Raw genomic sequence first — 14,647 nt, 5'->3', positions numbered from 1 at the left:
CGCAGGCAGGGCGGAGAGGGCAGAATGTTCCCCCCCGCCCATACGAACAACTCCTTTAATGGCTGTCGACTGCTAGCTAGGCTGCAATGGTCTACACCAGGCAGACTGCTCTCTCTAGGTCTGTAACCACCCAGACTGACTGCCTGCTCAACAATGCGGCAGTTCAGGTCTCTGGATGCAGGGAGTGTCTGAGCCTGTTGCTGCCATCTGAGGGAGGCAGAGGCACCATGTGTGTGAGGTGCGAGCAGGTGGATTGCCTGGTCTGCCTGGTGGCAGGACTCAAGGAGGAGGTGGAGAGGTTGAGGGCTATCAGGGAGTGTGAGTGGGAGATAGACTGGTGGAGCAACTCCCTGCAGGGCCTGAAGGAGAGGTACCAGGGTAAGACACCCCAAATGGGGGTGGACCCCCTGCCCTATCACTGTTGGGCAGAGGGAGGGAACCTAGGAGCTGAGGAGGAATGGAGACAGGTCCCTGCTTGACCTCGCAGGTGACGCCCCCCCCCTACAGGCCCCACCTTCCCGGGTGCCCTTACATAATAGATTTGAGACCCTGGAGTTTGAGAGACTGGTGGGTGAGGATGAGGCAGAAAGTCTACCCAGGAGGATGCCTAGGGCGAGGAAGCGGACTCCACGCCTCAAGACTGCCTCCACCAAGAAAGACAGAAGGGTGATCGTAGTAGGCGACTCCCTTCTCAGGGGAACAGAGGGGAACACACTATTTTTTGGCCTGACCCTACCCGAAGGGAAGTCTGCTGCCTCCCTGGGGCCAGGGTCAGGGATGTTGCCAAAAAGCTTCCCAACCTGGTTCGCCCCTCTGACTACTATCCTCTTTTGATAGTCCAGGCTAGCAGTGATAACATTGAAGAGAGAAGCCTGAAGGCTATCAAATGGTACTTTAGGGGACTGGGACGGTTAGTGGATGGAGCGGGAGTACAGGTGGTGTTTTCGTCTATCCCTACAGTGGCAGGGAGGGGTACAGAGAGGACATGGAAAGCCCACCTGATTAACACATGGCTCAGAAGCTGGTGCCAACACAGCAATTTTGTTTTTTTTGACCATGGGGCGCTTTACTCGGCACCCGGCCTGATGGCCGCAGGCGGGTCCCTATCTCTAAGGGGAAAACGGATCCTAGCCCAGGAGCTGGCAGGGCTCATTGAGAGGGCTTTAAACTAGGTAAGAAGGGGGACAGGGCTGAAATAAGGCTTGCTGGAGCTGTGCCAGGGGGAACAATGGCAAGGCCGGGGGAGAAGGCAATGGCCTAACTGAAGTGCATCTACACTAATGCACACAGCATGGGTAACAAACAAGAGGAGCTGGAAGCCATCGTGCAGCAGGCAGGCTATGACTGAATTGCCATCACAGAAACGTGGTGGGACCACTCTCATGACTGGAGTGCTGCAATGTCTGGCTATAGGCTCTTCAGAAGGGACAGGCAGCACAGAAGGGGTGGTGGTGTGGCTCTCTATTTTAGAAAGTGTTTTGATGTTTTGGAATTTGAGGCTGGGAATGATAAGGTTGAGTCTCTATGGGTTAGAATCAGCGGGAAGGCCAACAAGGCAAGCGTCTTGCTGGGGGTCTTCTATAGACTGCCAAAACAGGATGAGGAGATGGATGAGGAGTTCTACAGGCAGCTGGCAGAAGTTGCGAAATCGTCAGTGCTTGTTCTCGTGGGGGACTTCAACTTCCCAGACATATCCTGGAAGCACAACACAGCCCAGAGAAAGCAGTCTAAGAGGTTTCTGGAGAGTGTGGAAGATAGCTTCCTGACGCAGCTGGTTATAGAGCCTACCAGGGGAGGTGCCCCGCCAGACCTTCTGTTCACAAACAGTGACGGACTGGTGGGAGATGTGGTGGTCGAGAGCTGTCTTGGGCAGAGTGACCACGAAATGGTAGAGTTCTCTATTCTTGGCGAAGTCAGGAAGGGGACCAGTAAAACCGCTGTCTTGGACTTCCGGAGGGCTGACTTTGAGCTGTTCAGGACACTGGCTGGCAGAGTCCCTTGGGAGGTGGTTCTGAAAGGCAGAGGAGTCCAGGAAGGGTGGGCACTCTTCAAGAAGGAAATCTTAATGGCTCAGGAGCGATCTGTCTCCACATGCCCAAAGACGAGCTGGCGCGGAACTAGACCGGCCTGGCTGAACAGAGAGTTGTGGCTCGAGCTTAGGAGAAAAAAGAGGGTTTATAATCTTTGGAGAAGAGGGCGGGCCACTCAGGAGGACTATAAGGATGTTGCGAGGCTGTGCAGGGACAAAATTAGAAAGGCCAAAGCTCATCTGGAGCTCAATCTGGCTACTGCCGTTAAAGATAACAAAAAATGTTTTTACAAATACATCAGCGCAAAAAGGAGGACTAAGGAGAATCTCCATCCTTTACTGGATGCGGGGGGGAAACTTAGTTACAAAAGATGAGGAAAAGGCTGAGGTGCTTAATGCCTTCTTTGCCTCAGTCTTTAGTGACAAAACCAGTTCTTCTCTGGATACCCAGTACCTTGAGCTGGTGGAAGGGGATGGGGAGCAGGATGTGGCCCTCAGTATCCACGAGGAAGTGGTTGGTGACCTGCTACAGCAGTTGGATGTATGCAAGTCGATGGGGCCAGATGGGATCCACCCAAGGGTACTGAGAAAACTGGTGGAGGAGCTGGCCAAGCTGCTTTCCATCATTTATCGGCAGTCCTGGCTATCAGGGGAGGTCCCAGTCGACTGGCGGCTAGCAAACGTGACACTCATCTACAAGAAGGGCCGGAGGGTAGACCCGGGAAACTATAGGCCTGTTAGTTTGACCTCAGTGCCAGGAAAGCTCATGAAGCAGATTATCTTGAGTGTCATCATGTGGCACTTACAGGGCAACCAGGCGATCAGGCCCAGTCATCATGGGTTTATGAAAGGCAGGTCCTGCTTGACGAACCTGATCTCCTTCTATGACCAAGTGACACGTTTAGTGGATGAGGGAAAGGCTGTGGATGTGGTCTACCTTGATTTCAGTAAGGCTTTTGATACCGTTTCCCACAACATTCTCCTCAAGAAACTGTCTGCTCATGGCTTGGACTGGCGTACGCTGCGTTGGGTTAAAAACTGGCTGGATAGCTGGGCCCAAAGAGTTGTGGTGAATGGAGTTAAATCCAGTTGGAGGCCGGTCACTAGTGGAGTCCCCCAGGGCTCACTACTGGGGCCAGTCCTCTTTAATATCATTATCGACGATCTGGATGAGGGAATTGAGTGCACCCTCAGTAAGTTTGCAGATGACACCAAGTTAGGTGCGTGTGTCGATTTGCTCGAGGGTAGGAAGGCTCTGAAGGACAATCTGGATAGGCTAGACCAATGGGCTGAGGTCAACTGTATGAGGTTCAACAAGGCCAAGTGCCGGGTCCTGCACCTGGGGCGCAACAACCCCAAGCAGTGCTACACACTGGGATATGAGTGGTTAGAAAGCTGCCTGTTAGAGAAGGACCTGGGAGTACTGGTTGCTAGTTGGTTGAATATGAGCCAATAGTGTGCTCAGGTGGCCAAGAAGGCCAACAGCATCCTGGCTTGTATAAAGAGCAGTGTGGCCAGCAGGTCTAGGGAGGTGATTGTCCCCCTGTACTCGGCTCTGGTGAGGCCGCACCTCAAGTACTGTGTTCAGTTTTGGGCCCCTCACTACAAGAAGGACATGGAGGTGCTCGAGAGAGTCCAGAGAAGGGCAACGAAGCTGGTGAGGGGTCTGGAGAACAAGTCTTACAAGGAGCGGCTGAGGGAGCTGGGGTTGTTCAGCCTGGAGAAGGGGAGGCTCAGGGGTGACCTTATCGCTCCCTATAGGTACCTTAAAGGAGACTGTAGCGAGGTGGGGATTGGTCTATTCTCCCACGTGCCTGGTGACAGGATGAGAGGGAATGGGCTCAAGTTGCGCCAGGGGAGGTTTAGGTTGGATATTAGGAAGAACTTCTTTACTGAAAGGGTTGTTAGGCATTGGAATGGGCTGCCCAGGGAAGTGGTTGAGTCACCATCCCTGGAGGTCTTTAAGAGACGTTTAGATGTAGAGCTTAGCGATATGGTTTAGTGGAGGACTTGTTAGTGTTAGGTCAGAGGTTGGACTAGGTGATCTTGGAGGTCTCTTCCAACCTAGATGATTCTGTGATTCTGTGATCTATGATGGTCAAGACAGAAATAGGGGTCAAGACACACTGAGAAGGTGTGCTATGCGACCAGTATATTTGTGTTATGAAAATGTGGAACAGTTACACTGGAAAGACTTGCATTTATCCATTTTTCACAAACGCTTTTTACTGCCTTTTTTTTTTTTTTTTTAATCATGGGGAATGAATTAAATCCCACAGTTTTCCTATGTTAATATCAGTACTACTTCACTGATATGTGAGAGCCTCCAATATTAGTAGGACAGGTATGACCTTAAATTTATGGGTGAAATGTATCCCTTTTGCAAACGACAAGGAAAGATTTATGTGCCATTCAAGTCTTCAAACAGATAAAAATGAATTAACTTAATCCTATTAGCAAAATTGTGGTGGTTTGCTAACCTTTCATTTTAGACCTCCTTTGGTTTGATTGGTTTGATTTTTTTTTGTTGATCCTATGTGGAGCCAGGAGCTGGACTCAGTAATTCTTGTGGGACCCTTCCAACTCAGGATATTCTATGATTCTTTTTGTGTCTTACTGGGAAAGAACCTATTTGTTGTTGACAGTCTTACTGCTCTGTAATCATCAGAAAAAATGACATAGTGTTATAGTTATAAAGAAGTAAAGAATTTAAGGTTGTTAAGCACATACTGCATTTAGAGCAATAATTCATCATTTCATGAAATGTTTTTCAAACATCTAAGTACTACAAAAGTACAGTTTATTGATCATAAAATTGATAAATATGTTAATATTTTATAGGAGAAAGCTAATGTATCTTGCAACAGGACAAGCTGTCAGCTACAGCTTTCACAGTTGCTATAGAACATTAGGTTTTCCTTTGGACTCTGCTGTTTGAAAGATTAAACATTTTATAGGCACACACCGTAGCTATCACTGATCATACTTAAGGCAGTGTTCCTCCAGTATGCTTCTGGATGAAGCTTGCAATGCGTATTTGCTTTTTGTTGCCATGTGTTGAATGTTTGTGGAAAATCTTAGCTCAAATATTTGTGAAGATGCCAGGTAAAAACTACTGAAGAAAATCCAAGAGATTTCAATCAGAATAAACAAAAAGCATGAGGATGATTAAAGTACATCTAAAAATTGATTTATGAATCCAAATGTAGAGAAAGAGAAAACAACATAAATCATTTATCACCCTATTATTATGGTAAGCACACGAAGGGCAATCGAGACTCCACAGAAGACATGAATCAGGATTCCTGCCTGAAAAAGCTTATAATATAAATTTTAGAAGAGGCATTGTAAGCGATGATGAATAACCTGGAGGGGCTGAGCAAAGGTTATATTTGATTGATCACATGCTCATCCTATTTAGACATTGGAAGATCATGAATGTTTTTTTTCTTAAGATATAAGAACTGAGTGATATAAAGAAAGTCGTATCCATTCTTAACGTCTCTGTTGTGAAACATGGCAAATAAGTTAACTTCCATTTGTCTTAAAGAAAAAGAGCAGAGCAGCAGCTCAGTGAACCCAAATAGAAACTGGAGAAAGCATTTTCCTTTTGAAACAAAGCAGCCTATGAGAAACACTTGAAGAAAAATCACTCATAAAAGTGACTAATCAGCATATTACTCCCTTTAGGATTTATTGTTTTTATATATTATATATATATAAATATATGTATATATTAACATAAGACTCCTGGTGAGAGAGAACTTCTAGTGCAGCTGAAACCAATGAAAAAAAACAAAAAACACCTCACTGCTTTCCATAGGGCCAGGAATAACCACCATGACCTTATTTTTAGTTATCAAAATATCATTTGAAAACAGCCTTAATGAGATAGAAATCTGATTAGGAAGGCATTATGTGTACATGAGACACTGGCATAACATGAGATTTTATTTTTTTTTTTTCCCCCAAAAAAACTTTCACAGACATTTCTTTACTTCCTTAGCTGCCTGGAGTGACCCTTGGCTCCCAATTTCTTTATCCCATTGTGAAGCAGCCAGCTGTGCCTTTGTGTTCCATCAGAAAGGGTTACATAAAATATTGCTGACATAATCAGACTTAGTCACAGAATCACAGAATAGAAGGGGTTGGAAGGGACCTTGAAAGATCATCGAGTCCAACCCCCCTGCCAAAGCAGGTTCCTTAGAGCAGGCTGCCCAGGTAGGCGTCCAGACGGGCCTTGAATATCTCCAGAGAAGGAGACCCCACAACCTCCCTGGGCAGCCTGTTCCAGTGCTCCGTCACCCTCACCATGAAGAAGTTCTTTCGCATGTTGGTGCGGAACTTCCTGTGCTCTATCTTGTGGCCATTACCCCTTGTCCTATCCCCACAAACCACTGAAAAGAGGTTGGCCAAATCCCTCTGTCTCCCACACCTCAGGTATTTATACGCATTGATGAGATCCCCTCTCAGCCTTCTTTTCTCCAGGCTGAACAGACCCAGGTCTCTCAGCCTTTCCCCCTAGGGAAGATGCTCCAGGACCCGTATCATCTTTGTGGCCCTCCACTGGACTCTTTCCAGGAGATTCCTGTCTTTTTTGTACCAGGGAGCCCAGAACTGGACACAGTACTCCAGGTAAGGCCTGACCAGGGCAGAGTAGAGGGGGAGGATCACCTCCCTTGACCTTCTGGCCACTCTTCTTTTAATGCACGCCAGGATCCCATTGGCCCTCTTGGCCACGAGGGCACACTGCTGGCTCATGAGCAACCTGTCATCCACCAGGACCCCCAGGTCCTTCTCAGAGCTCCTCTCCAGCAGGTCATCCCCCAGCCTGTTTGGTTGTTCCTTCCCAGGTGCAGGACTCTACACTTGCACTTATTAAACCTCATTTGGTTTCTTCCTGCCCATCTCTCCAGCTGGTCCAGGTCTCGCTGAATGGCAGCACAGCCTTCTGGTGTGTCAACCACTCCTCCCAGCTTTGTGTCATCGGCGTACTTGTTGAGGGCAGACACTATTCCCTCATCAAGGTCGTCAATGAAGATGTTGATCAAAACCGGACCCAGCACTGACCCCTGGGGAATGCCGCTAGTCACAGGTCTAAAAGGGAAAACCTTTTTGGTAGACCTTTTTCCCCTAGTCAAGGGAAAGAAATAAAAAACACACTTAGAGTTAGCAAGTATCAGAACAAGTTACTCAGAGATTCTCCACAAATGAAGGTACTAAAAACTTGACGAATCCTCTCTAAAGTTGAAGATGTGCTTTGAACAGAACATTCGACTAGATGACCTTCAGAGGTCCTTTGCAACCTATTTTTTTTTCTCCTGTTTCTACGATCACTAAATAGATTAGATATCCCTGACTTTATGGGCTTAAATAAGATAGCATCAATCCTTTAGACTAGCTTGTTCATAGGATGAGTGTTAATACTCAACAGGCTAAGCAAAAGGTAAATTAACAGTTTGGGTAATGAAGTCTAAAGGAAAGCAATTTTTTTGTTTGTTTCATTTGTGGCAGTTAAATTTAGTTTAGTAACTGGATCGAGTCTTCCAGATATTCTTAATTAATATAAATCTGACTTCTAAGTATGTCATCTAGTCTCTGCTATGCATGATTAAATGTGTTGTTATGTTTTCTTGGTTTCATGAATTGGGTTACTAGCAGAAAATATTAAGCCTATTTACTAGCAGAAAATATTAAGCTTATTTTATTTCTAGAAATTTTCTTCATCTTAACATTAGTCCCCAGTAGTCTGCTTGCACTGTTTGATCAAAAAAAAAAAAAAAAGGCAACACAAAAACCCTCAATTGTGAAAGGGGAATTCCCTAATAGTAAAAGTTTACAAGTTTACAAGGAGATCAGCTTAAACTTTCTTAGTAATTAAGTCAATGAGCTGGCATGTTTGTGAATAACTGTCAGTGTAAAACTTGAACAACTTATCGTAGTACTATAACCAATGAAACATTGAAAATCATCATGTAGAAACAAGAACCACCAAAGGCCTATTGCCCCATTAAATCCTATTAAATCTATCAAAAAAAAGATCAACATTATAATTTGTGTTATTTTCTTCTCTATACAAGTAAGGGTTAGAGAGTGTAGCCAAAGTATTAAAAATATTCAGTTAATAAATCTGACCTCAAGCAACTATGAAAGGAAAAAATAAATTTACATTTTCTGATTTTTAATAGAGTTTTGATGCTGAACTCCTGAGGCTGGAAAATGGTTGCAGATTATTACAGATACTGCCCAAGATTAAACTGAATTTTTGAGAAGTGTTACAAAGTCTAAATAAAAACATTACTCTATTGTTTAAAAGATTAAACCAATTGACCTAAAAGACATTTAGAGAAGAAAATTGAAATTTTGAATTAACAGGCATCTACCAGATGACATTCATTTGAAGTAGTAACATGTTACAGAAAACATACCTGTATTTACAGTTTTGTCAGAGGCACTTGATCTTGTGGGAGTGTGGCCATGGGGGTCGACAAGCCCTATGGTTGGCGATAACATAGGATTCTTAATGATGAGGCCATGAGGAATGTAAAAAGTTTAGAAGGAACAAACAAGGGTGATTCAGGAGACGCCTTGCTGTCTGGGACTGCTTTTTCTCCGGCCTTTAAGACATGGAAGTTGCTGGGTGTTTGCTGTTGCCGGGCAAGGTTGTTTGACCAATGAATAGTTAGTGGAAAAGTACTGCTGTGGAACGAATGGTATAAAAGGGAGCCTGTCCTCAATAAGGGTGTTGAAGTTATGCCCTCAATAAGAGGGAGTTGAAGTTATGTCATCAATAAAGCGGTAGCAGTTACTGTTCTAAAAGAACCCTGGTGTTCGTGTGGTCCTTACGCCACAAGTGGTGCCTGAACAGAGACATGAAGAAGACTACGCCACATGATCATAGAATCATAGAATATCCTGAGTTGGAAGGGACCCATAAGGATCATCAAGTCCAACTCCTGGCACCGCACAGGTCTACCCAAAAGTTTAGACCATGTGACTAAGTGCACAGTCCAATCGCTTCTTAAATTCAGACAGGCTTGGTGAAGTGACTGCTTCACTGGGGAGCCTGTTCCAGTGTGCGGCCACCCTCTCGGTGAAGAACCTCTTCCTGATGTCTAGCCTAAACTTCCCCTGCCTCAGCTTAACACCGTTCCCACAGGTCCTATCACTGGTGATAACGGAGAATAGGTCACCTGCCTCTCCACTGCTTCTTGTGAGGAAGTTGTCGACTGCGATGAGGTCCCCCCTCAGCCTCTTCTTCTCCAGGCTGAACAGGCCAAGTGACCTCAGCCGCTCCTCATATGTCTTCCCCTCTAGGCCCTTCACCATTTTCATCGCCCTCCTCTGGACACTCTCCAACAGTTTAATGTCCTTTTGTACTGTGGTGCCCAGAACTGCACAGAGTACTCGAGGTGAGGCCGCGGGACAATCACTTCCCTCTACCGACTAGCAATGCCGTGCTTGATGCACCCCAGGATACGGTTGGCCCTCCTGGCTGCCAGGGCACACTGCTGGCTCATATTCAACTTGCTGTCAACCACAACCCCCAGATCCCTCTCATCCACTTCTTAGAATTATGCTCTGTAACCAGGTGCAGCACTGAGATGATTCTGCTTTACTAGCCCTGCTGTTTTAATGCTGTTGCTTCCAAGACCTCAGCTGCTGTTTCCATATATCCTGCACTGCTTTATTTTGCTGCATCAGGAAGCTCAGACAAATGTAAGTGCTACATTACTCACTTCAGGAAACAACAACAACACAACAAAAACAGTAACAACAACAAAATTTAGGGCATCATTCATCTCTTATTATAGAAGAACTTAAGGAAACACAGTTGACTTTATCTCTAATATTGTACCCAAACTTAAATTTGTCAGGCACTTGAAAAATAGCTCATCACTGGACCAGTAAAGGACACCTTGTGTTTGGGGTCTACTATAGGCTGTCTTTTCAAAGAGAGGCTGCTGACTAGGCCTTCTTGCTTCAACTGCAGGAAACATGCTCACACACTTCCATCCTGATGGGGAACTTCAACCAACTGAATGTCTGCTGGCAAAGCTACACAGAAGGGTGTATAAGCAATCCATGAGACTCCTGGTGTGTGTCAAGGATAACTTTATGGTACAGGTATTTGACAAACAAAACAGAGGAGAAGTGTTACTGCACCTGGTGCTCACCAGTGAAGATGAAATCATTAAAAAGGTTAAGACTGGAGGCAGTCTGGGCCTCTAGGTAGGGTCTGGGGGAACAAAGTCCCTTCCCAATGTAAGCAAAGAGTAGGTTCAACACCAGTTGATGAAACTGAACAGATACAAGTCTATGGGGCCTGTTGACATACATACAGGGTCCTAAGGGAACTGGCTGATAGAATTGCCAAGCCACTCTCCAGCATATTTCAAAATTCATGGCAGTCAGGTCAAGTCTCCGGTGACTGGAAAAAGGGAAACATCATTCTCATTTTTAAAAAGGGTAGAAAGGAGGACCCAGGAAACTACAGACCGGTGAGCCTCATCTCTGCCTGGGCAGATAATGGAACAAATCCCCCTGGAAGCAATGCTAAGGTACATGCAAGACAAGGAGATGATCTGAGATAGCCAACATGGCTTCGTCAAGGGCAAATTGTGCTTGACCAATCTGTTGGCCTTCTATGATGGAGTGACTGCATCAGTCAACAAAGAAAAATCATGTTATTTAACTGGATTTCTGTAAGGCATTTGACACAGTTGAACACGACATCCAGATCTCCAAAATGGAGAGATGTGGATCTGAAAGGTGAACTATTTGGTGGATAAGGAATTGGCAGGATGACTGCACCCAGAGTTGCAGTCAATGGGTATATGTTCAGACATCTATCTTGGGACTGGTAATGTTTAATATCTTTATAAATGACATAGACAATGGGATCAAGTGCATCCTCAGCAAGTTTGCAGATGACACCAAACTGAGTGGTGCAGTTGATACAAGAGAAAGAAGGGATGCCATCCAAAGGGACCTGGACAAGCTTGAGAAGGAGACCCACGGGAACCTAATGAGGTTTAACAAGTCCAAGTGCAAGGTGCTGCACCTGGGCCAGGGCAACCCCCGACAGGAGTACAGACTGGGAGAAGAACTCATTGAGAGTCCTACAGAGAATGGCTTCAGGATTCTGGTGGATGAAAAGCTCAAATGAGCCGGAAGTGTGTGCCTGCAGCCCAGAAGGCCAACTGCATTCTGGGCTGCATCAAAAGAGGCATTGCTAGTGGGTCAAGGGAGGTGATTGTCCCCCTCTACTCTGCCCTTGTGAGGCCCCACTTGGAGTACTGAGTCCAGGTCTGCACCCCACCCCCCAGCACAGGAAGGATGCGGATCTGTTAGAGTGGCCCAAAAGAGGGCCACAAAGTTGGTCAGAGGGCTGGAGCACCTCTTCTATGAAGAAAGGCGGAGAGAGCTGGGGCTGCTCAGTGTAAAGAAGAGAAAGCTCTGGGGACACCTCATTGTAGCTTTCAGTACTTAAAGGGGTCTTATAAAAGACATGGAGAATGACTTTTTACATGGGCAGATAGTGATAGGACAAGAGGGAATGGTTTTAAACTAAAAGAGGGGAGATTTAGATTAGATGTTAGGAGGAAATTCTTCACTCAGAGGGTAGTGAGGCACTGGAACAGGTTGCCCAGAGAAGTTGTGGATGCCCCATTACTGGAGATGTTCAAAGTCAGATTGGCTGGGGTTCTGGGCAGTCTGATCTAGTGGGTGGAATCCCTGCCCGTGGCAGGAGGATTGGAACTGGAAGATCTTTAAGGTCCCTTTCAAACTAAACCATTCTGTGATTCTAGGATGTAGGAATAGAAACTGTTTACAAAATATTGGTAAAAAATAGCAAAGCTATTTCAGTGATAATTAGTAAAATCTGTCACTAGACTTATGCTTCCCTGCTCTGATGAGAGTGTTATAACTACCAGACTAAAGGCCATCTGGATGATGACTGTGTTTGATACTTTTATTTCGGTGCATTTCCACTTCTTGTCAGAAGGTTTCTAGTGACCTGTTAGAAACAAGGAGCAGTGGGACTGAGCTCTTTAGGGATATGGAAGATGCTAAATCCAGCATGCTGATCTTAGCTGTTATGCTAAATTTATCCTCTTCTGATCTCAAAGCCAGAAGGGATGTAAGGATTTGCTTCCCACTATTGCCACATAGTTTTAGTTCAAGAGATTTAGCTTGTCACAAACACACTTCTCATCAGCTTTTACTGTCTGGAGGAACTTCTGCTTAACCTTATGAATGTGTCTCATTATCCCCTATGTACCCCTTTTTTCTTTCAATGTAAATGTACATAAGCATCTGATTCAGCAGTGCAAATCTGCAGGCAGATAGCTAATTTTTAGGCATTATACTACTGTACCTCAGATGTCACTAAGTCCAATTTCTGTGTTTGGAAAATATGAAAATGTAAATCAAAGTCACAGTACAAATTATCCAAGATTATGTCTAGAGCAGTATGAGAAATTGCACACCCAGGAAATAACCTGTATGAATTGTTCTTGAACAAGAAAAAATGAATAATAGCTCATCTTTCTTACCAAAATATGGTTTGCAAAGACATAATCATCTGGCAGCTAGAGGAGTGCTTAAATCAACCTTTTGTGTTCAGTTTATCTCTGAATCAAGATAATTTGTAAACTCATTAGAGGAAGAAGGCCTCTGCAGATAATGAATATATTTTGTATTGCATGAAATTTACCATTGTTTGTGAAGAGCTGGATTGTAGCCATACTTCTTACAGGCAATAAAAAGAACTTACAATGAAAATGATTCCTCGCGCAATAAAGTGTGAAAATGAACAACTTTTTTATAGGAATGTTTTGTGAATGATGTTTTGGATTTGAGAAAAAAATACGTTACCCTTCTATTTACATTCTGTCCTTGAAGAAGGGAGAAAGAGAAACAGCCCACTGAGGTGAGGAAAAGAAAACAGATGTGTAAATAACTTCACATCTTATAGGAGAAACTACGTGTAGTAACAGAAGTGCTGCCATCACATGATTCCTCTTCCTTTACTGTGTGGCAGATTTGAAGGTGAAATTTCTGAATGTAAGGAGATGTTTCATTGCACTGAAGTAATTTGACAACATAAACATAAAAATAGTTTCAGAAGAAATTTAATGTGGAAATAGTCTATAAATTAGTTCCAGAAATTAAAGAGGTCTGTGCAAGGTTGTCCTTTTGACTTCAATGATCTTTGCATATGGCCCTGTGAAAGACATTTGGGCCCCAAATAAAATTTGTATAAAAGTTAAAGACTTCAATAAGAAACATATTTCCACATTTCATCCATATATCCCTTTCCTAAAATCAATCATTTCAGCACTTCAAGTTTGAATATAAAAGCTTGATCTGAAAATTAACTAAGAAATGCCAGATTACAAGTTACATTTACAACAAATGAATAACACAATTTATTTCTTTATGTGATAGACCCAGAAAAATTATTCCAATATTTTTAATATATATTTTTTATTCCTTTAATTAAGGAATAAAAAATCCAACAACAAAACAATAAAAACTGACAGCATGCATGGTCTGAGTAGACATGTGGATAAGATTTCTAAACCACATTTTTGTGTTTCTGCTTTGTTCAAGGACAGTAAAGAAGAGGAAGCTGTCTCAAACCAGCATATGTGAGCAAAGGATTAATGAAAATGCTAGTAAATTTTATAATGGCTTCAGGCTTAAAAAACTCAACAGCACTCGTTTCATAATGGATCTTTTGAAGCCATTTTAATGCAACATTCACATTTTATTCAGCTCTACATCAAATAGAATTCCCATATTTGACTGATGAAGATCACAAAGGTACCATTGTAACATGGTCTTTATTTGTATTTGTATTTGTATTTTTTTTGTATTTTTTACTGTAGTAGAGTCCTAAGAACAATGAAGCATAAGATGTAGAAAAATTATCCTTAAGAAAATATCTTTAGCCATCGTTTCTGCAGAAGACAGCAAAATGTTACCCATTTAAAACTAAATGCCAAATGTAAAAAGGGAAAGAAAGCCTCAGTATTAAAACCAGTTCATTTTCTTGGCATAATCCTGCTTTTTGCAATACTTATATTTGCAATAAGCAATTACAATAGTATAAAAGATTAAATACTTTTAAAATGTGTTTTTAATTATTATTACTATATTTTTAATTATTATTTTTATTTTCATTCAGAACAGAGAGAAGTACATTTCAGCTATGTGTGAGATTCTATCCTGATATCAACATAGTCAATATATTACTTAAATATATTACTTAAACATATTAATGGTAAGTATGTTATATTACTAATATGATTCCATCATTTGTGATGCTTTGAATAAGAAGGGACTTTTAATGGATATTTCTGTCAGGAAGGCAGTTTGCCAAGAGTTCAGGTACATGCTATCATGTACCAAAACAAGAGCAAGAAAGGAGAGAATACAGCTGTTACAAATCTGAGGATGACATATAACATTGCCATATAACTTTGGCAATGTTAAATATTCCCTAATTAGAAACAGGATAGTTTAGGGGACAAGAAATCCAGTTTCTAGAAGCAAGAGTGTTGAGTGAGAGTAATAAAACTGAGGACAAATTACTTGAAAGACCTAGAG

The 14,647-nt window shown here is 43.3% G+C and overlaps 1 protein-coding gene across 1 annotated transcript in view; it reads left to right on the top strand.

The window, feature by feature from the left end:
- The first annotated feature begins 577 nt into the window (after positions 1-577).
- The window catches only part of LOC308188708 (uncharacterized protein), a 68,771-nt gene continuing 54,701 nt past the window's right edge, over positions 578-14,647 (top strand). The window contains exon 1 of the mRNA XM_080578065.1: positions 578-2,417. Coding sequence (XP_080434191.1) covers positions 1,400-2,404 — 1,005 coding nt within the window. The 5' untranslated portion in view covers positions 578-1,399 and the 3' untranslated portion in view covers positions 2,405-2,417. The remainder of the gene's footprint in view (positions 2,418-14,647) is intronic.

The sequence above is a fragment of the Anser brachyrhynchus genome (assembly GCF_964034855.1).
Source record: "Anser brachyrhynchus genome assembly, chromosome: 2".
NCBI lineage: Eukaryota > Metazoa > Chordata > Aves > Anseriformes > Anatidae > Anser > Anser brachyrhynchus.
This window is presented reverse-complemented; position numbering and strand designations above follow the sequence as displayed.